General features: G+C 38.3%; 1 protein-coding gene across 1 annotated transcript; it reads left to right on the plus strand.

Annotated features, from left to right (window-relative positions):
• The first annotated feature begins 17831 nt into the window (after positions 1-17831).
• Positions 17832-18506, plus strand: LOC118846034 (thymidylate synthase-like). The gene has a single exon (XM_036754185.1). It carries the CDS (start codon positions 17832-17834, stop codon positions 18504-18506), a length of 675 nt encoding a protein of 224 aa, XP_036610080.1.
• The last annotated feature ends 6123 nt before the right edge of the window (positions 18507-24629 follow it).

Raw genomic sequence — 24629 nt, forward strand, 5'->3', positions numbered from 1 at the left:
TAGAAGGTAAAATACTAAAGCTGAAGTTGAATTACTTTAGCCACATAATGAGGAGATGGGACTCATTGGAGAGGACCTTGTGTATTGGCAATCAAGATGAGCTTTTAGCATTTATTCAATCAAGTGCCCTTGAAGGGTTTGGTCTTTGCTTCCTTGATTAAATTGGGAGTCCTTGATGACCTCCCTGCCTCAAGGGAAAGCCTAGTTCACACGGGTTTGAGTGACATGTTTGTGACATCAGAGGCTTTTAGAGCACGTGGGTTTATGTCGCATCTTTGTGACACTTTTAGGTCACATGGGTGAGTCACATGTATGACTCACCTTTGACCCTGAACAAGATATATAAACCCAGAGGTTGGCATCCTCTTGGAAGCTCTCACTCCTGCAGGTGGGACTCTGGGTAGCCACTCTAAGGGTCTCCCGGCTGAACTCAGGTGTTGATGGTTTCTTGGTAACTACGAATTTTATTTGGTCTGTTTATAAAGGTATGTTTGTAATCTGTTTGCATTTGCTTTGAAGTTCAGGGTGCTGGCTTCTTCCCCTGAACTAAGTGAATGATATTTGTATGTTGGATTGAAATAAGATTGTTAACCCCCTTAGCACTACTTTCCTTAGTAAAGCAGCTCAAAAGAACTTGTGCTTGCAGCATCCTTGTTGTTGGGCTTGTGTGGGTTTTTCACCCCCACAGCAGCTGCTAGCTATATTGTTGCAACACCTTGATGTTAGGGAAGATAAAAGTCAACTGAACTGTGCAGGAAGATACAGATTTGAATCCTGCCTCAAAAGTTTGCTAGCTGTGTAATTCTGAGCAAATATCTTCTCTAAGTCTTCATTGGAGGAGCTAGGTGGTACAGTGAATCGAGTGCTGTGCCTGAAGTCAAAAAAAACCCTCATCTTCCCACATTCAAACCTGGCCTCCAACACTTACTAGCTGCATGACTCTAGGCAAGTCACTTTACCTTGTTTGGATCAGTTCGTCCTCTGTAAGGTGAGCTGGGTAGGGATATCAAACCTCTCCAGTATTTTTGCCAAGAAACCCTCGAATGGGATTATGAATACAAACAGAACTGAGACAACTCAACAAGAACAAAGTTGAGGTTTCTTCATCCGTTGTATCAAGATGATATCGCTACGTGGCCGAGTTTGGAAAGGATGTAACAATCTCATAGATGTTTGCATGTTTTGCAGATCTCAGGACCCTGTAAACATATCAGGAATTATGACGTCACTGTTCAGTGCATAAAAGCCACGTAACATTTATCCGCCAACAAGGACTTGGCCGAGCAATGAACAATTAACAATAGTTCACTTTTACGTTATGTTTTAGGGTTTGCAAAGAGGTTTGGAAATCCCATCTCATGTTATTCTCATTACACCCCTGGAGAGTAGGTGTTATATTATCCCCATTTAAAGATGAGGAAACTGAAGCAAACATGTAAAGTGGCTAGCCAAGGTTCCCACAGCTGTATGGCATCCACCGGATTTGAACTCGTTTCTTCCTGATTCCAAGTCCAGAACTCCAATTACTATTCCATCTAGCTGCAAATAAAAGAAAAAATGTAAATAATGGCTAGTGTGGAGTAGATTATCACATTGCAGACGACAGAAGAGATAAGGAAGTTAATAAGGGTTTAACAAGGTTTGACAAAATACGAACTGGATATTGATTAATAAGCATGACTTGGACATGTAGAGGATGAGGAAGGGAGTTGGGGGAGGGGCAAATACAGTAATACTCCCTTGAAGATTAAATATATGCTCGGATTCAACCATCCTCTGAAGTGGTGGTCTTAAACTTATATTTAGAGGACAATTCAAAATAAGCATTTTAATGAGGCTTTGTAAAGTTTACATAGAGATAATTGTCCAGCGAACTTTTGTTGTCAAACTTAAGTGTAACACGTTAACTTTTCATGTTTTAACTGATCCCTAACAGTTGCCTCTAAATGTCTCCTTCCCACTGGGAAGAGTCCAATTCATTCAAAGAATAAATGTTACTAGGATCAGCAAACTTGCATAATGAAAACATGCACCATAAAACATATGTGTAAGTTATTCCCTAAACATAAGACTATAATATTGCATGCCCAATAATACAGGAAAAATACAGTTTCCAAAAGACTCCTCTGGGGTATATCAGCCTTTTGCAAAGGAAGACATACTTTTTTTCTTTTATTTCAAAAAGTAAAACATGAATCATTGTAACATAGAGAGCGCAATAGGAGTACAGCCACTTAATGATGCTAGAGGTATTGTTTAACTTATTTGAACAAAAAAACCTGAAACTATTCTCTCAAAAGCTACGGATTTTTTTTCATCAGTTCTCTCTTTGGGGGTGGATAGCCTTTATTTCATCATTAGTACAAGGTTTTCACAGCTGATCACCATTACGACATTGATGTTACTATGCACAACGATCTCGTGGTTCTTCTCACTTTTTATGCATCACTTCCTACACATATTGCCGTGTTTTGTTTTTTCTGAAACCACCCTGCTCGGCATTTCTTGTAACGCAATAGTACTCCATCACAATCATATGCCATAACTTGTTCAGCTATTTGCCAAATGTTGAGCATCGCTTCAATTTCTAATACTTTGCCACTACAAAAATTACTAATGCAAATATTTTTATACAGATAGATCCTTTTTCCTGTTTTTATGTCTTTGACATACAGACCTAGTAGTGGTATTTGTGGGGTGAAAGGATATGCAGAGCTTTGTAGTATTTTGGACATAGTTCCAAAATGTTTTGGAGAATGGCTGGACCAGTTCATTTCTCCACCGACAATTCATTAATGTACCTATTTTCTCCCATCATCTCAAGCATTTGTCATTTCTGATAAGTGTGACATGATACCTTGGAGTTGTTTTGATTTGCATTTCTCTAATCAATAGTGATTTAGAATGTTTTTATTTGACTAGAGATAGCTTTGATTTCGTCTTGTGAAAACCTCCTGTTCATAACTTTTGACCACTTATTGACTGGGGAATTTGCCTTACTTTTCTATATAACTGAGAAACGAGGCCTTTATCAGAAAAAAAAAAACTTGCTATAAAACTTTTTTATATATTACTTCATTGTTTATGCCATCTTTTATCAAAATATTATCTCTTTTAATTAGATTTATTTTTGCTTTTATTTTGTCTGAGATCGTGACTTCTATCCCCGCCTTTTTTACTTCAGCTAAATCATAATAATTTCTGCTCCAGCCTATGGATTTTTTAATTGCCAAATTGAATGACTTCTTCTCAGTCTTCATGAAGCCCAAGTTCTTTGCAACCTTTTACACTTTTGATTATTCCTTTCTCCTTTATACTCTTGCCTCTCTTGGTTTCCTTGTCACTCGTTTATCCTGGTTCTCTTGCAAATCTGGTAATACTTGTCAGTTCCTTTTGCTGTATTTTCATCTAAGTAATGTCCACTTATGGCTAATAACTCCTTCTGAAAGGAGTCTACCATTTCACTTGGTGATCTCATTAGCTCCCAAAGGTTCAATTAACATTTTTACACTAAAGATTCTTACATCAAACTATCCACAAAAATTACTCCTAACCTGCTGTCTCACTTCTCCAATTGTATACTTAACATTTTCTATCAGATTTTCAATGAATATCTTAAACTCAAAATTGCCACAACTGAACTCATCATCCTCCCCCCCCCCAAACCCTCCCTGTTTATGATTTTCTGTTACAGTCAAGGAAACATTTCCCTCCCAGTCACGAAGGCTCACAAAGTATTATTCTTGACTCTGCACTTTCCTACCCCTTCCACACGCTGTTGTCAAGTCCTTTCAATTTTACCAATATTTATCCTATATATGCTCTTCTCTTCTCTGTCACTGCAATTACTCTTCTGTGGGTTCTTATGACTTCATATCTGGACCACTGAAGTACCCTACCTCAGTTCTCTGCCCTTTCCAGTTCATGATCCACTCAGCTGTATAACTGGTCTTTCTAAATTGAAAGTCTGATTATATCAACATATCCCTTTCACTCAACAAACTCCAGTGACTATGAATACCCTCCTGGATCAAATATACCATCCTCTGGCATTACCTGGACCCCTCCTCTCTCTGCAGACTTCTTCACCTTCCTGACTCCTACAATCCACCCTGTGATCTATTGACACTGATTTTCTTCCTATTTCTTATGTAAGACCCTCCATCTCTCCACTCCAGGCATTTCCACTGGTTGTCATGCATGCCTGGATATTTAACCCTTTTCAAGTGCACTTCCTTTATTCCCTGGCTTCCTTCAAGTTATGGCCTAACCCCTATGTTCTCAAAGAAGCTTTTCTCGATCCCTCTGGCTATTAATTATCTCCAAATTATGTAATCTATAGCTTGTCTGTACATAGTTGGTTGCATGTTATCTTCCCCATGAAATGCTGGGCTTCTCAAGAGTATGGACTGCCTTTTGGTGGGGTGAGGAGGAATTTGCCTAACACAGTGCTTGATTATAGTAGGTACTTAATAAATTCTTTTTAACTTAAGTTGAGTACAAGGATTATATCACTTTCACAATTGTATCACCAATGTCCAGCAACACATATAATGCTTGGTAGGGCATTCATAGATTTTGTTGATTCATTAATGGATTATAAGTGTGCATTCTATGTGTAAACAATTAAAAATCTTCCATTGTATATTCAGCCTTATAAATAATTGGGGTATTTTTTTAAATCATGTATATAAATTTTTAGATTTTTAAGTAAATCTCCCTTTTCCCTCATTATACTATGATCTTTCCATCTCTGTAGCTGAGTCAATGCAAGAAGTGATAGGTGTGCAGAGCTGAGATGGCAGAGTAAAACCAGGGACTTGCTTGAGCTCTCCCCCAAATCCCTCCAAACATCAGTTAAAAAATGACTCTAAACAAATTCTAGAACTACAGAACCCACAAAATGAGAGTGAAACAAGTCTCCAGCCCAAGATGGCCTAGATGGTTGCTGGGAAGGGTCTACCTCACTGTCCTGGGACAAAAGCACAGCCCAGTGTGGGCCATGCCAACACAGACCAGGCCTGAGCAGATCAGGTGGAGCAGGCCTCAGGGCAATGAATCACTGAGCAGTGGCAGTTTCAAGACTTCTCAATCCACAAATACCAAGGATAACTTAGCAGCTCAGTTGGGAAAACTCTGGTGGATGCAGGTGAGAGAAGGGCGTGGTCTGGCCCAAGCCACAGGGTGGCACAGGTGGCTGTAGCAGCAGTGGCAGCAGCAGCAGCACTGTTTCCAGAGCTCCAAGCCCAGAGGTTTTGAGGGAATCAAGTGACTGACCAGAGCAGTAGTGCAGGGATCTCTTTGTTGGTGCTGAGGCAGGATTGTCTTGCATTGACTTGCTTAGATTGGGGTTTCAGTCCTGTTTGGCAGTCCTGGGGTGAGGTGAAGCACTGGTGTGGCAGAGCTTGTGGTGGCTGTGGAGAGGAAGTCCTCCTGGCAGTTGCAAGGCAAAAAATAGTGTTGAGATCACTCAAAGACCAGAGCATGGGCCAGGAGAGGAGTAAACACCTCTCATTGCATCATACTACCACAGAAGAACTGAAAATTTACAAGCAGAAAAGCCCTGAAGTTTAGAACAGAGAACTCTCCACTCTGAAAGAGGTCATACTTTGACAAAGAGTTCAAAAGTCAAGTAATTGGCTAGGAAAATGAGCAGACATCATTAAAAAACCAGATGATAGAATCTTACTTTGATGACAAAGAAGATCAAAACATAGAGCCAGAAAACAACAGCAAAGTCAAAGATCCTACATCAAAGGCCTTCAAGAAAAATATGAATTGGTCACAGGCCATAGAAGAAGTCAAAAATGATTTTGAAAATCAAGTAAGAGAAGTAGAGTAAAAATTGGAAAGAGAAATGAAAGTGATGCAAAAAATCATGAAAAACGAGTCAACAGCTTGATAAAGAAGACTCCCCAAAATACAGAAGAAAATAACACCTTAAAATAGACTAACCCAAATGGCAAAAGAGGTCCAAAAAGCCTAATAGAAGAAGAATGCCTTAAAAAACAGAACTGGCCAAATGGAAAAGGAGGTCCAAAAGCTCAGTGAAGAAAATAATTCCTTAAAAATTAGACTTTAATGACTTTATTAAGTCATTAATTGACTTTATTTTAATGACTTTATTTATAATTAGACTAATAATGACTTTATAAGAAATAAAGAAATTATAAAAACAGAACCAAAAGTGTAAAAAATAGAAGACAAAGTGAAATATCTCATTGTAAAAACCACTGAACTGGAAATCAGATCCAGGAGACATAATTTAAAAATTATTAGACTACCTGAAAGAGCCTAAACATCATCTTTCAATAAATTATCAAGGAGTATTTCCCTGATATTCTAGAAAAGAGGGTAAAATAGAAATTGAAAGAATCCACCTTTTGCCTCCTGAAAAATATCCCAAAAGGAAAACTCCTAGGAATATTGTAGCCAAATTCCAGAGTTCCCAGGTCAAGGAGAAAATATTGCAAGCAGCCAGGAAGAAACAATTTGAGTATTGTGGAAAGAAAATCAGGATAATACAAGATCTATCAGTTTCTACCTTAAGAGATCGAAATGCTTGGAATATGATATCCTGGAGGTCAAAGGAGCTAGGATTAAAAATAAGAATCACCTACCCAGCAAAACTGAGTATAATACTCCAGGACAAAATATGGATTTTCCATAAAATAGAGGACTTTCAAGCTTTCTCAGTGAAAAGACCAGAGCTGAATAGAAAATTTGACTTTCAAATACAAGAATAAAGAGAAACACTAAAAGGTAAACAGGACTTATTAAAGTTAAGCTATTTACACTCCTACGTGCAAAGATGATATTTTTTTTAACTTATGAGACCTTTGTTAGTATTAGGATAGTTGAAGGGAATATGCATTTATGTAGATACAGGGCACAGGGTGAGCTGAATATGAAGTGATTATATGTAAAAAATAAAATTAGAGGATGAGAGAGGAATGTATTAGGAAAAGGAGAAAGGGAAAGATAGAATGGGGTCAATTATCTAACATAAAACAGACAAGAAAAAGCTGTTATAATAGAAGGGAAGGGAGGGAGGTTAAAGGGAATGAGTGAACGTTCTTCTCATTGGATTTGGCTTAAGGAGGAAAAAGCATACACATTTAACTGGGTACATTACCCTATAGGAAAGTACGGGGGAAGGGAGTAAGGAGAGTAGTGGTGACAGAAGGGAGGATGTATTGGGGGTAGTCAGAAGCAATGACTTCTGAAAAAGCACAGAGTCAAAGGAGAAAATTGAATAAATGTGGGAAATGATAGGATGGAGGGAAATATGGTTAGTCTTTCATAACATGACTTATAGAAGTGCTTTGTATGACAAAATATGTATAATCAATATTGAATTGCTTTCCTTCTCAAGGAGAGTTGGGGGGGGAGAAGGGAGAGAATTTGTTACTCAAACTTCTAACAAAAGTTAAAAATTGTATTTTAACTAGGATTTTTTTATATTTAGTTTACAACACTCAGTTCTGCGTGATTTTGAATTCAATATTTTCTCCCTCCCATCCCCCACCCTCCCCAAGATGGCATGGAATGTGATATATCTTATACATATAACTTCACATTAAACTTATTTACACAATAGTCAACTTGTAAAGAATTATGAGCAATGGAATGAACCATAAGAAAGAAGAAACAAAAATAAAAAAAAGCCTAAAACTAAAACGAAAGAGAAAAAAAGGAGACCAAATAGTTTGCCTCAATCTGCATTCAGACTCGATATTTCTTTCTCTGGATATAGATAGTTCTCTCCATCATGAGTCCTTTGGAGTTGTCTTTATGCCTTGTATTGCTGAGAAGAGCCAAGTCTATCAAGGTTCGTCATCATAGAATCAATATATCTGTGGTTGTGTACAATGTTCTCCTGGTTCTGCTCCACACACTCAGCATTGTATCATGTAGGGTTTTCAAGGTTACTATGAAGTCTGTATCTTCCCCATCATCCCCACAGTAGTATTCTGTTACATTCATATACCACAACTTGTTCATCCATTCCTCAATTGATGGGCATCCCCTTGATTTCCAATTCTTTGCTACTACAAAAAGAGCTGCTATAAATATTTTTGTACCTATGGGTCCCTTTCCCATTTGTGTGATCTGTTTGGGATACAGCCCTAGAAGTTGTATTTCTGCGTCAAAGGGTATGCACATTTGTATACCTCTTTGGACATAGTTCCAAATTGCTCTCCAGAATGGCTGGATGAGTTCACAACTCCACCAGCAAGGTAGCAGTGTTGCAATTTTCCCACAACCTCTCCAGAATTTATCATTTTTCTGTTTTGTTATGTTAGCCAATCTGACAGGAGAGATGTGGTACCTAAGAGTTGGTTTGATTTGCATTTCTTTGATCAATAGTGATTTAGAGCATTTTTTCATATGTCTGTAGATATCTTTACTTTCTTCCTCTGAAAACTGCCTGTTCATAACCATTGACCATTTCTCAATTGGGGAATGACTTGTATTCCTATAAATTTGTCTCAGTTCCCTGTATATTTAAAAGATGAAGCTTTTATCAGAGACAATAGTTGTAAAGATTTTCTCCCAGTTTTCTGCTTCCTTCCTAATCTTTGTTTCATTGGCTTTGTTTATACAAAAACATTTCTATTTAACATGATCAAAATTATCAATTTTGCATTTTGTAATGCACTCTATCTCTTGTTGTGTCATGAATTGTTTGCTTTCCCATAAATCTGATAGGTAAATTATTCTTTGCTCTCCCAAATTGCTTATAATATCACCTTTTATTCCTAAATCATGAACCTATTTTGACTTTATTTTGGTATACAGTGTAAGATATTGGTCTATGTCCAGTGCCTGCCCTACCATTTTCCAATATCCCCAGCAGTTTTTAAGAAATAGTGAATTCTTAGCCCAGAAGCTGGATTCTTTGGGTTTATCAAAGAGTAGATTGCTATAGGCATTGACTATTGCGTCTTGTGTACCTAACCTGTTCCACTCATACATCACTCTGCTTCTTAGCCAGTACCAAGTAGTTTTGATGACTGCTGCTTTATGGTACAGTTTAATATCTGGTATGGCTAGGCCACCTTCCCTAGAATATCGTTTCATTAATTCCCTAGATATTCTGGAACTCTTGTTCTTCCAGATGAATTTTGTTATTGTTTTATCAAGCTCTGTAAAATAATTTTTGGTAGTTTGGTTAGTACGGCACTGAATAAATAAATTAACTTAGTTAAAATTGTAATTTTATTATGTTAGCTTGGCCTAAACAAGAGCAACTGATGTTTTTCTATTTATTTAAATCTGACTTTATTTGTGTGAAAATGTTTCATAATTATGTTCATATAAGCCCTGGATGTGTCTTGGCAGATAGACTCCCAAATATTTTATAGTGTCTACATTAACTTTAAATGGAATTTCTCTTTCTATCTCTTGCTGTTGGGCTTTGTTAGTAATGTATAGGAATGCTGAGGATTTATGTGGGTTTATTTTACATCCTGAAACTTTGCTAAAATTGTTTATTATTTCAAGTAGTTTTTTACTTAATTCTCTAGGATTCTCTAAGTAAATCATCATAATGTCTGCAAAAAGTGATAATTTAAGTTCTTCTTTGCCTATTCTAATTCCTTCCATTTCTTTTCCTTCTGTTATTGCTACAGCTAACATTTCTAGTACCAAGTTGAATAATAGGGGTAATAAGGGACATCCTTGTTTCACCCCTGAGCTTATTGGGAATGCATCTAGCTTATCGCCATTACAAATAATGCTTGTTGATGGTTTTAGGTAGACGCTATTTATAATTTTAAGGAAGGCTCCATTTATTCCTATTCTTGTGTTTTTAATAGTAAAGGGTGTTGTATTTTGTCAAAGGCTTTTTCTGCATCTCTTGAGATAATCATATGGTTTCTGCTAGTTTTGCTGTTGATACAATCAATTATGCTGGTAGTTTTCCTAATATTGAACCAGCCTTGCTTTACTGGAATAATTCCTACCTGGTTATAGTGTATTATTCTGATGATAAGTTGCTGCAATCTTTGTGCTAATATTTTAGTTAAAATTTTTGCATCAATATTCATTAGGGAAATTGGTCTATAATTTTCTTTCTCTGTTTTGACTCTTCCTGGTTTAGGTATTAGTACCATATAATTGTCATAAAAAAGAATTTGGTAGGACTCCTTCACGTATTTTCCCAAATACTCTATAAAGTATGGGAATTAAATGTCTGGGTAGAATTCACATGTAAAACCATTGGGCCCTGGAGATTTTTTCCTAGGGAGTTCATTGATGACTTTCTCAATTTCTTTTTTTCTGACATGGGGTTATTTAGGTAGTTTATTTCCTCTTTTGTTAACCTGGGCAATTTATATTCTAGTAAATATTCATCCATTTCCCTAAGGTTGTCAAATTTATGGGCATACAACTGGGCAAAATGATTCCTAATTATTGTTTTAATTCCTTTTCATTGGAGGTGAATTCACCCTTTTCATTTTTGATATTGGTAATTTGGTTGTCTTCCTGTTTTTAAATCAAATTGACCAAAGGTTTATCAATTTTGTTGTTTTTTTTTTTCATTAAACCAGCTCTTTGTTTTATTTATTAATTCAATAGTTTTCTTGATTTGAATTTTATTAATCACACCTTTGTTTTTCAATATTTCTAATTTGGTACTTACTTGGGGATTTTCAATTTGTTCTTTTTCTAACTTTTTTAGTTGCATGCCCAATTCATTGATCTCTTATCTATTCTATTCATGTAAGCATTTAGAGATACAAAACTTCCCCTAAGAACTGCTTTTGCTGCATCCCATAAGTTTTGGTATGTTGTCCCATTATTGTCATTCTCTTGAATGAAGTTATTAATTGCTTCTCTGATTTGTTCTTTGGCCCACTCATTCTTTAGAATTTGTTTATTTAGTTCCCAATTAATTTTTAGTTTATTTTTCCATGGTTCTTTATTACAAATAAGTTTTATTGCATCATGCTTTGACTACTTCTGCCTTTCTGAACTGGATTGTGAGGTTTTTATGCCCTAGTTCATGGTCAAATTTTGAGTATGTGCCACGTGCCACTGTGAAAAAAGTATATTCCTTTTATCCCCATTCACTTTTCTCTAGAGGTCTATCATATCTGCTTTTTCTAAAATTCTGTTCACCTCCTGAACTTCTTTCTTGCTTATTTTGAGGGTAGGTGTATCAAGTTCAGAGAGGGGGAGGCTGAGGTTCCCCACTATGATAGTTTTTCTGTCTATATCTTCCTGTAACTCCCTCAACTTCTCTCAGAATTTGCATGCTATACCACTCGGTGCATATATGGTTAATAATGATATTGCTTCATTGTTATGGTGCCTTTTAGCAGGAGGTAGTGTCTTTCCTTATCTCTTTCAATTAGATCTATCTTTGCTTTTGCTTTGTTTGAGATTTGGATTGCTGCCCCTGATTTTTTTTTACTTTAGCTGAAGCATAATACATTCTATTCCAGCATTTTACCTTTACCTTGTGTGTATCCCCCTGTTTCAAATGTGTTTCTTGTAAACAGTATATTGTAGGATTATGGTTTTTAATGCATTCTGCTATATGCTTCTGTTTTATGGGAGAGTTTATCCCATTCCCCCTTCTCCCTTCCACTCATGTACAGAGTTTTGCTTTTGACCACCGCCTTCCTCAGTTTACCCTCCCCCTTGATTCCCCTCCCTTATGTCACCTTTTTATGTCTCTCTTGAGAATGTCCATCTCCTTGCCTGGAAAATTATGCTCAGTTTTGCTGGGTAGTTGATCCTTGGTTGTAGTTCAAGCTCCTTGGCCTTTCATAACATCATATTCCAATTTCTCCTGTCATTTAATGTAGAAGCTGAAAGATCCTGCATGATCCTCACTGTAGTTCCGTAATATATGAATTGTTTCTTTCTAGCTGCTTTCAGTATTTTCTCCTTCACCTGGTGGTTCTGGTGATCGGTTGATTCTTTCGATGATGATTTTACCCTCTGGTTCTACAACCCCAGGGCAGTTTTCCTAAAGGATTTCTTGGAGGATACTGTCTAGGCTCTTTATTTCATCATGGCTTTCAGTTACACCAGTAATTCTTAGATAGTCTTTCCTGGATCTATTTTCCAGGTTAGTTGTTTTTCCAATTAGATATTTCACATTTTCTTTTATTTTTTTTTCATTCCTTACATTTTTTGACTGATTCTGGATGTCTCATAGAGTCATTAGCTTCTACTTGCCCAATTCTACTTTTTAATGCATTTTTTTCTTCCTTAATGTCTTCTACAACTCCTTTCCCATTTGGTTGATTTTACTTTTCAATGAGACATTTTGTCCATTTATATTCTGATTCTCCTTAACCATTTCACTGGTTTTACTTTTAAAATTTTGTTTTCATCAGTATTTTTTTCCATTTTTTCCATTTTTTTTTATCTCCCTAATTTGGTTTTTAAAGTCTTCCTCATGTTCTTACAAGAAGGCTTTTTGGCCTGGAGATGAGTTCACTTTCCCTTTTGAAGTTTCAGATATGGGTCTAGTGTCCATGCTGCCTCTTCTGAAGTGGTATTTTGATCTTTCCTGTCTCCATAATACGAATCAATGGTCTTTGAAAGCTTCTTAATGTTTTTTTTTCATGTTTTTTTTTCTCCTGACTTCTAAAGTGGATCTCTGCTTCTGGGGCTCAATGGGCTGTGTCCCAAGTTTCTTGTGTTGGGATCTAGCTTTATGTGCTATGCCTTCTGGTGTGGGGGAGGGGTGGTCTTGCTACTGGGAGTCTCCTCTTCCCTAGGATTGTTCTATAGCATGGGTGGTCTCAGCTGTTGTCTGTGCTTGTGTCTGCCACTTCCCCTGGCTGTGCAAAGCCATGTCTGGGCTCCTGGTATTGATGTTTGTTAGCTCCACTCCCCCTGGAGTTCTGTTACTCTTGTTGTTCTGCTGAGGTGAGGGCTGCTGGGACACCTCTCTTGCTGCACGAGTCTCCTTCTGCCACCACAAGAAAGGCCCTCTCTCCAACTTCTCTTGCTACTGAAGCCCCTCTTCTGCCTCCTCTGTTTCTCCTGAGGTTTGATTCTCTGGGTTTATTCCAGGGAGGGATGAGAGCCATCTTACCTGGTCATCATGGCTCCTGGAAGTTCAAGAAGGTGAGTTTCAAACCTTTAGACCATGGGTTGGAGATCTCCAGGCTAGCTGCTTCCACAGCCACAGGCTCTGCACTGGTATCTCCTGTAGCTCCAACAGACTCCTGTCCTGGGCTGAGAAGCCTGTGGCCATAGGTGGTACTTCTTCCCTAGGCCTGTTTCTGCTCTGGCATTTAGCTCACCCAGTGCTCTCACAGACCAGCACATTGACTGGGTTCCTCTGCTGTTCCTGGTTGGTTTGGTCTGGTACCCGTGCTCGTTCCTGGCACTTCTGCCCCTCTCACTCTACTAGTAGTACTAACTCTCACAAATCTTCTCAGATTCACTATTTTTAAAGGTATGTGACAGAATTTGTGAGAGAGCTCCAGTAGTTCCTTCCTTTCACAGTGCCATCTTGGCTCCACCCCCCTTAAAATTGTTTTTACATGCAACTAAGAAATACATGCATTGGAGTACAGAAATCTATCTTGCCCATCAAGAAAGTAGAGAGAAAGTGGAGGTGAGAGAAGGGAGGACAGATTGGGGAAAGGGCAATAGGAATACAAGCCATCTTGGGTGGGGGGAGAGGAGAGATGTGGAGAAAATTTGTAACTCAAAATCTTGCGGAAATAAGTGTTGAAAACTAAAAATAAATAAATTAATATTAAAAAAGAAAAAAAGGGCTTTGAAAAATATAAAATACAATAAAAATTTAAAATATCATAAAAAGTAATGATTGAACAATAGCTTGTTGGCATGATTTCTTCTTATTATTATTGTTATTGTTATTATTATTTTAGGAAATAGAGGTATTGGATTGTATTGATCCCAGTCTCATTACTTACCATTACCTTCCAGGCAATTGCCCTGCTAGCTGTACCCTGTACATGATATTCTATATCGTTGTCATTGGCCCAAGTGGCTCCCACACCTGGGTAGCATTGCCTCCTCACCTCTTCTCAGACCCTCTGGCCTCTTCTAGAACACAACCTTTGTTCCAACTCCAATAAGAGGTTTCTCCTGTTCCTTTAATTGCTAACCTTCTTGAAATTCCTATGTATATACAATATTGTTATTAATCTATTCTAGTGCTGTATTATGCCCAACTGAGTGTAAGCTACTGGAGGGCAGGGTGGTTCATTTTTGTCTTTGTCTCACAATGCTAGGCAGAATGACTGATAAACGGTAGATAAATAATAAATGTTGATTGGATTTACTATTTATGATGTGTTCTTTATCATATTATTTCTTATCTTTGCAGTTTTTGTTCAAAACCAAACGAAACACCAACAACATATTGAAGATATAAGTATAACACATGAGGAATGAAGGAGTGATAAAAAGAGGGAGAAGAAGGAGGCAAAGGATAAAAAAGAAGAGAGGAGGAAGGAAAAAAGGAAGGAAAGAAGGAAAAAAGGAAGGAAGGAAGGAAGGAAGCAAAGATTTTTTTCCTCTTATTTCCCTTATTTTTCACATAGGACATAGTCTAAAAGAATCATTTACTGAATATGAAATGGTGTTTTACTTTTTCTGACCAGTAAACAGGATGAAGATCAGGCTGACCTGGACACATGTTCACCATATATTACTAAATTGTGGCATCTTTCCTTGGAGAGTATGGCCTTGTTTCAGTCATTTTCCCTCCATCACAAGGGAATGGTATCTCTGAAGTCAGATGAGAAAACTGGCAGAATCAGATGAGAGAAAGCATGGGGCAGATAAATGGTGTGGTGAGTAGAGCACCAGCACTGGAGTCAGGAGGACCTGAGTTCAAATTCACACTCAGACACTTCACATGCTTACTAGCTGTGTGACCTTGGGCAAGTCACTTAACTCCAATTTCCCTGCCTTTCCCCTACAAAAAAAAATTAAATGAGAGAAAGCATGCTCCAGCTAATGGAATGTCAGGGAATTTTGAGGAGGTGGGAACTTAATCACAAAATCTGCTTTTCATTATGGAGCAGGGAAAGCAGAATGTACAGAAGCAAAGGATTATATGACATGGTGAAGTGGGATCATGATTAGGCTCTGGAATTGAAGAGAAAATGTAGGAAATATATATTCATCAAAATGTGGCACTTTGTACATCTCCTCCTCTATTGACTCATTTTGGCATAATGTTGTTTTTTTTTTTCCAATCAGACTTGATTTCAAAAGTATTCACTTAATTGTTTTTTTTTTCAACTAGAGCCAAATAATTGCTCTTGCTTTAGATCTGAATTATTAATCAAGATGAGAGAGAGGGGAATGAGATGATTGCTCTGGAAAACTTCTTCACATCCTGGGACTTTTTTATGTCACATTTTACCCGCCTACATTGGGCACTGCTTATTACTGCCAGCAGCAAGAGATGTGTACATGTCAAAGTGCCTCAAGCTAGCAAATATATTTCTGGGAGACATAAAGTTTGCAACATGAAAACACAGGCACAAGTCTATAAGCCAATCTGTCAACAGTTAATAAAGTATTCACATGGTACATACAGGGCAAAAGTTTGAAAGAGAAGTCCTTTTATATACCTCCAGAAGATTTTTGCTTAAGTTTGAAGCAGAGAATATGCTTTGCTATATAAGGGAAAATTTGACAAAAAAGTCAAGCTAATGAGTAAGAATTTGCAAATACATGTACGTACATGTAAATATATCTAGTTTATTGTCTTATTTTCTTTGTGGTTCAGCAGTACAAACATTTTTTTGCCTTTCCTGTGTTGATCACACAGTAGATATGAAGATAAACTAGGATGCCTTCAACTTTGGGAGTGTGCTGAGGACATTCCAAAAAGCTGACCACCAAAGCCCCCCAAACTGGTAAACTGCATTTTTATGCTCTCAGACTTGGTTTGTGGCTCCGAGGATCATACTCAGCAAGGCCAGTTTAATAACTCAATATGTGCTCCTTCATAACAGTTTCTGCCAGATGTTGAGACCTGAATATTTTACTAGAAAGATTCCCATCATTTGATGTCTGTGCAGAAGTTATAGCGAACTTCCTCAAAACTTGGTACGATAGAGTGGAAATGAAATGGGGATTTGACACTATTTGTGGTGGATTGTGGGGTGGGGTCAACTGCAGCCAAGGCTCTGAGATTTGTGATGTAAGAGGGTCTGTTTTCTGAACCAAATTACTCTATTTTTACTGGGGAAAAGAAGGAAACTATTGCACAAGATTTGAGGAGGCAGCTAGTATAAAAAGCAAGCTACTAGCTTGACTGCCCCTCTAGACCCTGAATTTCTTCTAAGTCCCAGTTTAATTATTTGTAAAAATCAGGGGATTTGACTCTTGGCTCTGGCACTTATTAGCTTTGTGGCCCAGGGTAAGTTGTTTAAATTCCTCACATCTCAATTTCCTCACTTTTAAAATGAAGGTAATGATATTTGTACTACCAAAATTGTTATAAGGAGAGAATTTTATAAACCATGACACACTGAAAAGAATTTTTCAATAGTTGATTATTGTAAATTATATAAAGAGAGCATTTCAGGTGTATTGGCTAGACTGGAACATTCCAATAGGACCTCCTTTGTATAATCACAATCTTCATCATCATCAAGCATCTATTGAGCACTTACAAGTGCTCTGTTGAGTACTGGGAATATATAAAACAAGAGAAATTTGGACTGTCCAATATTTGGGAAAGCAGGGATAAAATGGTTGAGCTGGGCTTAGGTGAGAGTGGGAGAGGAGTTGAACATTGCACTATATGTGCCTGGGCTTTAATCTTCTCCCTAGAGCAAGACTTAACCTTTTCCATGTGCTTATAATGTGCTGGAGAGTGCTGTGGGAACTTTGTTCCCATCTTCCTGAGTCAGAATGACAAACCAACATGTCTCCTGACCACAAGGTATACAAAAGATATGACTTTCAAAAGATAAAGGGTACTGGTGATCCAGCTTTGAGACACAGAGCCATTGGTTAGTTTCTGGAGACAGAAAGAGAAGTTTCTCATAAATACCAATTTCAAAAAAAAAAAGCTCCCCATTTTGTGGTTGCAAAAAATGAATAATAAATAAAGTAGATGTCTATCCATTGGGGAGCACCTAAATTAATGTTTCCTGGGGTTAATAATGTTTATTCTTCATATAAAGTTTTCATTCCTGCTCCATTTACCAAAAAAATGCTTTTCATTTTAAATTAAAACAATGAAGATAATTTTAACAAAATACATCCCATTCTGCAGAATTTTTTAAAAATGTGTTTTAATTAACCATTTATAAAGCAATCTTGGATGCAGCTCTGATTTTTACATTGCAAAGGAAGAAGTACATTGTTTACACTGAGTAGTTTTAACATTATTTATGCAAATGAAGAAATGTCCACATGCCAAGTCATTGTGATGAGTACATAGCAAACTGTATGAAAGGACATAGCAGTGATGTTTAAGCTACCAAAAAGCCAACAAATAAATGCTTCAGACTGGTTCCATAATTATGACTTTAAAAAAAAGATGTGAGTTTAGCTGTAAGGTTGCTATAATTTAAGGAGATCTTTAATTATTAATATTTCTGGGAAATTTGTCAACTATCTTCCCTTTTGCCCTCAGTAACAACTTCTCCACTAAGCAATATATTTTCTAATATGGTCTTTACATCATCTGTGAATATTTTGTTTAAAAAATCAGTGCCAGGAATGAAGTCTGCTGATGAAATCTAATGCTGCATTTCTTACTGAAAGAACAGAGATGTCTTTAAAAGTGGCTTTATATGACTGCTAATGAGTTAAGGTCTTCATAGACTATTGACCTTAAACTTCAAATTTAGGACATGAATGAAAAATTTGTTATAGAAGAAATAATATTGATAAAGAAGCCCTCTCTCTCTTGCGTGTTCTGGAAAGGTGTTCTGGAAGAACTGCTGTGGTTTAATAAGGGTTCCACAAATGCTAAGGAGTTCTCTGCCAAACGAGTGAAAATCTGGGATGCCAATGGATCTCAAGACTTTTTGGACAAGCAGGTGTTCATTATGAGGGGGGAAGGAGATTTGGGACCAGTGTATGGCTTCCAGTGGAGACATTTTGGGGCAGAATACAAAGAGATGAACACGGATCTTTTCCTGATGGCACTGCTGCTATGCCACTTCTGTTTTCTCAATGGTGAGCCTTCTTGTCAGCTATACCAGCGATCTGGAGACATGGGCTTTGGGGTGGCATTCAACATTGCCTGTTACTCCCTGCTCACCTACGTGATTGCTCATATCATGGGCCTGAAGCCAGGTGATTTTGTGCACACTCTGGGAAATGCTCGTATGTACTTGAATCATGTTGAGCCACTGAAAATCCAGCTGCAGCAAGAACCAAGACCTTTCCCTAAGCTCAAAATTCTTCAAAAAGTTGAAACCATTGATGCTTTCAAGGCTGAGATCTTCCTGATTGAAGTCTACAACCCTCACCCAGCTATTAAAATGGAGATGGCCGTCCAAAGTAGCCTAATGCCCAGCTGAAAATGTATTCCATCTTTTCCAGTATAGTATACTGACTGTTTACTGTTGCAAAGCCTCCTTGTTTTGGCAAACAGGATGTAGTTTATACCAAAAAGAAAACATGAAAAAGGGTTAGGAGTGGAGAAAATCTAATTCACACTATGACATAAACATGGGTCCTCAGAGATGAATTATCTCATACACACACACACACACACACACACACACACACATATGTATGTATATGTATATAAAATAATGTGATCTGAAATAAGTCCACAAACTACACCTGACAACTTTAGCAGAAGTGAATGCCACTATTCCAAATGTATGGAATGGTTATAAACAAAGTGACAGTTTTTGTCTTATGTAATTATTAAAATAAAGCAATGAGAGAGAGAGAGAGAGAAAGGGAATTTTCTAATCACCAAATATACAGAGTCCCTCTCATTTGCAGAAAAAGAGGATCAAAATCTATGGGAGACACACAAAAGTATGTGTTGTAGTTCCTGCCCTCAAAGAACTGATAATGACATGGGAAAGGCAAGCCACAAATATCAAAAAAGTTAAATGACAATAAAATACTCAAATAACAGTGAGAGTCAATAGTGTCACAAATCCAGATGTGATCCCCTGCCGCATGAACTTTTCAGGTCATCAAAGAGGGTTTAGGAGGAGGGAGAGAAAGCTTTAAACTAAGGGGTTATAAGGGATTCATTTATTCAATGCTTCCAAAATACAATGAATCCTTTAATTAAGTAATATAGGCTCTACCTCTGATAATGCTTATAACTGATTTTGGCATATTGGAACACATACTGACTCTGGCATCATTCATTCAGAGGGTGGTTCAATACTGGTCATTCAATATCTGTTTTACTGTGAGTGAGACCCTTCACCTTTCTGCCTGAATTTCTTCCTTAATAAGAGGAATGGATTGGAGGATCAGCCAAGCTGGAGAAGTAAGAGGAAACAGGGTAGCCCATCTCTCCCCCAACCCTTCAACAAAGACTTTAAATGATCACCAGACCTGAAGTGGTTAGGAAATCTAAGGAAAATCTACAGTGAGTCATTTTCCACCCCAAGATCAAAGCAAATGACTTTGGTAAGCAGCGTGTAATGGAGGGGGCAAAGTAAGGGAAGGGGAGAAGAGATGCTGTACAGCTGTTGCTCTGATACCAGAATAGGATCATGGGGTCAGACCAGAAATAAACACAGCAACAGTCTCTATCTGAACCTGGAGGAGGATCTAGGATTCTGCCTGGGCACAAGTGAAAAAGGCATGGACTACAGATTTATCATTCTGAAGTTACCGAGACTTCCAAGAAAGGCAGAAAGACTCAAGGCTGGCATGTTCCTGTCTCCAGGAGATCTATGGCTGGGCAAAACTTCTCTTCCATTGCTTAGACCTGGAATCTGAATCGATTGTCTGAAAATTTCAGAGGTTATTGGGGAGGAGAAAATGTTTAGACCTTATGGTAAATAATAATACCTTGTATTTTACATAATGTTTTAAGGTTTATAAAAGGCTTCTCATATAGTATACGTAATGTAGGTCAAATATTTTAGGGTTTCCTAGAATTTTGCAGATCCCTGGCCTGAGATGCTTTTGGAATCTTTAAATAATATAGCACTCAGCCAAGATAGCTCTGTAAAAGGAAGGAACTACTGGAGCTCTCTCACAAATTGTCAGATATGTCTAAAAAAAGTGAATTGAAGCAGATTTGAGACAGTTAGAAGCCACTAGTAGACTGAGAGGCGCAAGTCCTCCGGGCCGTGCATGTGGAATGGCACCAGACCACACCAACTGGGAACAGCAGAGGAACTGCCATTCTTGGAGAGCTCTGGGTGATCCAAATGCAGGAACAAGAGCAGTCCCAGGGCAGAAGTACTGGCTATGGCTATTATCCAGCCCCAGGCCTCTCAGCCCAGGACAGGAGTCTGTCAGAACTACGGGAGACACCAGCACAGAGGCTGAAGCTGAGAGAGCAGCTATCTTGGAGGTCTCCACCCCACGCACAGTCTAAAGGTTTGAAACACCCTTTCTTGAACTTCCAGAAGCCATAATGGCCAGGTAAATCATCTGTCCCTCCCTCCCTCCCTCACCCAGAGAATATTACCTCCTGAGAAACAGAGAAGCTAGAAGTGGGGCTTCAGCAGCCATACAATGAGAGAAGTTGGGGAAAGGGTCCTTCTAGTGGTAGCTGAAAGAGACTAGTGCAGGAATGGAGGTGTCCCAGCAGGTCTCACCTCAGCAAAAAAATGAGAGTAACTGAGCCCCGGGGTGGGGGAGGAGATAACAAACATCAACACCAGGACACCAGACATGCCTTTGCACAGTCAGAGGAAGTGGCAGACACCAGCAGAGACAACAGCTGAGACCACCTGTGCTGTAGAACAGTCCTGGGGAAGAGGAGACTCCCAGTAGCCAGACCACCCCTCCCACACACCTCACAAAACCAGATGCCATAGCACACAAAGCCAGTAAGCAGGCCCACAGATCCCAAAACAAGAAACTTAGCACAGAGCCCCCTGAGCCCTAGAAGTTGAGATCCACTTTAGAAGCCAGGAGGGAAAAAAAAAAGAAACATGAAAAGGCATGCTAAAAAGTCAAAGACAATTGAATCATATTATGGAGACACGGAAGATCAAAATACCACTTCAGAAGAGGACAGCATGGACACTATACTCACATGTGAAACCTCAAAAGGGAAAGTGAACTGCTCTCCAGACCAAAAAGCCTTCTTGGAAGAACAAAAGGAGGACTTTAAAAACCAAAATAGGGAGGTAAAAAAATGGAAAAAATGGGGGAAAATGGAAAAAACATTCATTGATGAAAACAAATCTTTAAAAAGTAAAATCAGTGAAATGGTTCAGGAGAATCACAATATGAAAGGAGAAAATGTCCCATTGAATAGTAAAATTAACCAAATAGAAAAGTAGATAGAGAAGCTAAAGGAAGAAAACAATACACTAAAAATAAGAATTGGACAAGTAGATGCTAATGACTATGACACATCAAAAATCTGTCAAACAGGGGTCTGAGAGAAGATGGCTGTGTGAAAACAGTGTCTTACCAGAGCTCTCTCACAAGCTCTGTCAGATACCTATAAAAAAGTGAATCTGAGCAGGTTTGAGAGAGTTAGAAGCTGTTATCAGTCTGAGTGGGGTAAATTTCCAAGCCAGGAGAGTCTGAAAGGTCAACAGGATGGATCTGTAGGCTGGGAGAGTGCTTGGCATGTGGAGCTGCACCAGACAGAACCAAAGCAGAAGCAGCTGTGAAATCCAGCCAGCCATCCAGACTTAGAGAAAGCTGGGTGCCCAAAACTGGCAGAGATCCCCAGACCTCCCAAGACAGGACAGGAGTCTGTACAAGCAACAAGAGGCAGCAGTGCAATGCCACTGGACATGAAACAACAACTCCTGAGGCTTGCAGCCCAAAGGTTAGAAACATATCTTCTTGAACTTCCAGGAGACATAATGTCCAGGTAAATAGCTCTAATTCCTCCCCCCCCCCACCCCGACCCAGAGAATTCCTCGGGGAAAAAACATTGGAATAGAGGAGATAGAAGTGGGGCTTCAGGGGCCAAGCAGTGGGAGTTCCTGAGTCCCAGAGGGGCAGAGCCAGCTGGGGTTAACAACAGGAGCCCAGACGTACCTTTGCACAGCCCAGGGAAGTGGCAGACAACAGCACAGACAACAAACAGCTGAGACCAATGCTGAAGAGCAACAGTGCTGGAGAGCAGCCCCAGGGGAAGAGCAGACTTCAGGCAGCCAGACTCATCCCCCACACCTCAGGAAACTGAAGGCTATAAAACACAAAGCCAGTAACTAGACTCAGAATCCCCAGAAAAACAAACCTGGGACAGAGAGCACTGAGCCCCAAAAGCAGAAATTCACTGTAAAGCCAGGAAAAAGCTAACCAACATGAAGAAGAACACGAAAAAAAACTGAGGACCATTGATTCTTTTTTATGGAGAGAGGCATGATTTATGGAAGAGGATAGCATTGACACTATGCCCGCATATGATACCTCAAAAGGGAATGTGAACTTGTCTCAAGCCAGAAAGCATTGCAGGAAGAGCTAAAGGAGGATTTTTAAAATCAAGTTAGGGAGGTAAAAGAAAAAATGGAAAAAAACACTGATGAAATCAAGTCCTTAAAAAATAAGATTGGTGAAATGGCTCAGAGATTCAGAATCTAAATAGAGAAAATGACACCCTGAGAGGTAAAATCAACCAATGGGAAAAGGAGACTCAAAAGCAAAATGAAGACAGCAACTCTTTAAAAATTAGAATTGAGCAAGTAGAAGCTAATGACTCCATGAGGCATCAAGAAGTAGTAAAAAAAAAATGTAAAGAATGAAAAAATAGAAGAAAATGTGAAATACCTGATTGAAAAAGCAATTGACCTGGAAAAGAGATCCAGGACAGACAATTTAAGAATTATTGGTCTACCAGAAATCCACAATGAAAAAAAGAGCCTTGACAGTATCCTCAAAGAAATTATCAAAGATAACTGTCCAGAGGTCCTAGAACCAGAGGGTAAAATAGTCATTGAAAGAATCGACTGATTATCCCCTGAAAGAGATCCCAAATTGAAAACACCAAGAAATATTATAGCCAAATTTCAGAATTACAAAGTCAAGGAGAAAATACTGCAAGCAGCCAAAAAGAAACAATTCAAGTATTGCAGAACTATAGTCAGGAGGTAACATAATAAAAATGACAATTTTACCTCAATTAATCTATCTATTCAGTGCCATACCAATTGAACTACCAAAAAAGTTATTTTCCAGAGGTGGATAAAATAATAACAAAGTTCATCTGGAAGAACAAGAGGTCCAGAATATCTAGGGAATTAATGAAAAGAAATGCTAGAGAAGGTGGCCTAGCCATACCAGATATTAAACTGTACTATAAAGCAGCAGTCATCAGAACAACCTGGTACTGGCTAAGAAACAGAGTGGTGAATCGTTGGAATAGGTTAGGTACATAAGATGCAGTAGTCAACAACTACAGCAATCCACTCTTTAATAAACCCAAAAAATCCAGCTTCTGTAATAAGAATTCACTATTCAACAAAAACTACTGGGAAAATTGGAAAATGGTAGGGCAGAAACTGGGCATAGACCAACTTCTTACACTGTTTACCAAAATAAAGTCAAAATTGGTTCATGATTTAGGAATAAAGGATAATATTATAAGCAATTTGGGAGAGCAAGGAATAGTTTACCTATCATATTTATGGGAAACGAAAGAATTCATGACCCAAAAATACATAGAGAGTATTAGAAAATGGAAAACGGATGATTTTGATTGTGTTAAACTGAAAAGTTTTTGTATAAAAAAATCAATACAACAAAGACTAGGAGGGAAGCAGAAAATTGGGAGAAAATCTTTACAACCAGTGTTTCTGATAAAAGCCACATAGCTAAAATGTACAGGGAACTGAGCCATATTTATAGGAATAAAAGCCATTCCCCAATTGGGAAATGGTCAAAGGAGATGAACAGGCAGTTTTCAGAGGAAGAAATTAAAGATATCTTTAGGCACGTGAAAAAATACTCTAAATCACTGCTAATTAGAGAAATGCAAATCAAAATACCTTTTAGGTACCCCATCTCTCCTGTTGGATTGGCTAACATGACAAAACAGGAAAATGATAAATGCTGGAAAGAATGTGGGAAATTGGAACACCGTTACATTGTCGGCGGAGTTGTGAACTGATCCAGTCATTCTGGAGAGTAATTTGGAACTATGTCCAGAGGGGTGTAAAAATGTGCATACCCTTTGACACAGAAATATAACTTCTAGGGCTGTATCCCAAAGAGATCACACAAGTGGGAAAGGGACTCATATGTACAAAAATATTTATAGCAGCTTTTTTGTGGTATCAAAGACTTGGAAATCAAGGGGATGCCCATCAATTGGGGAATGGCTAAACAAGTTGTGGTATATGAATGTAATGGAATACTATCATGCTATAAGAAATGGGGAAGATATGGTATTCTTAATAACCTGGAAAAACCTACATGATATAATGCTGAGTGTGCAGAGCAGAACCAGAAGAACATTGTACACACCCACAGATATTTAGATTCTGTGATGTCTAACCTTGATAGACTTGGTTCTTCTCAGCAAC

The sequence above is a fragment of the Trichosurus vulpecula genome, chromosome 4 (genome assembly GCF_011100635.1).
Source record: "Trichosurus vulpecula isolate mTriVul1 chromosome 4, mTriVul1.pri, whole genome shotgun sequence".
NCBI lineage: Eukaryota > Metazoa > Chordata > Mammalia > Diprotodontia > Phalangeridae > Trichosurus > Trichosurus vulpecula.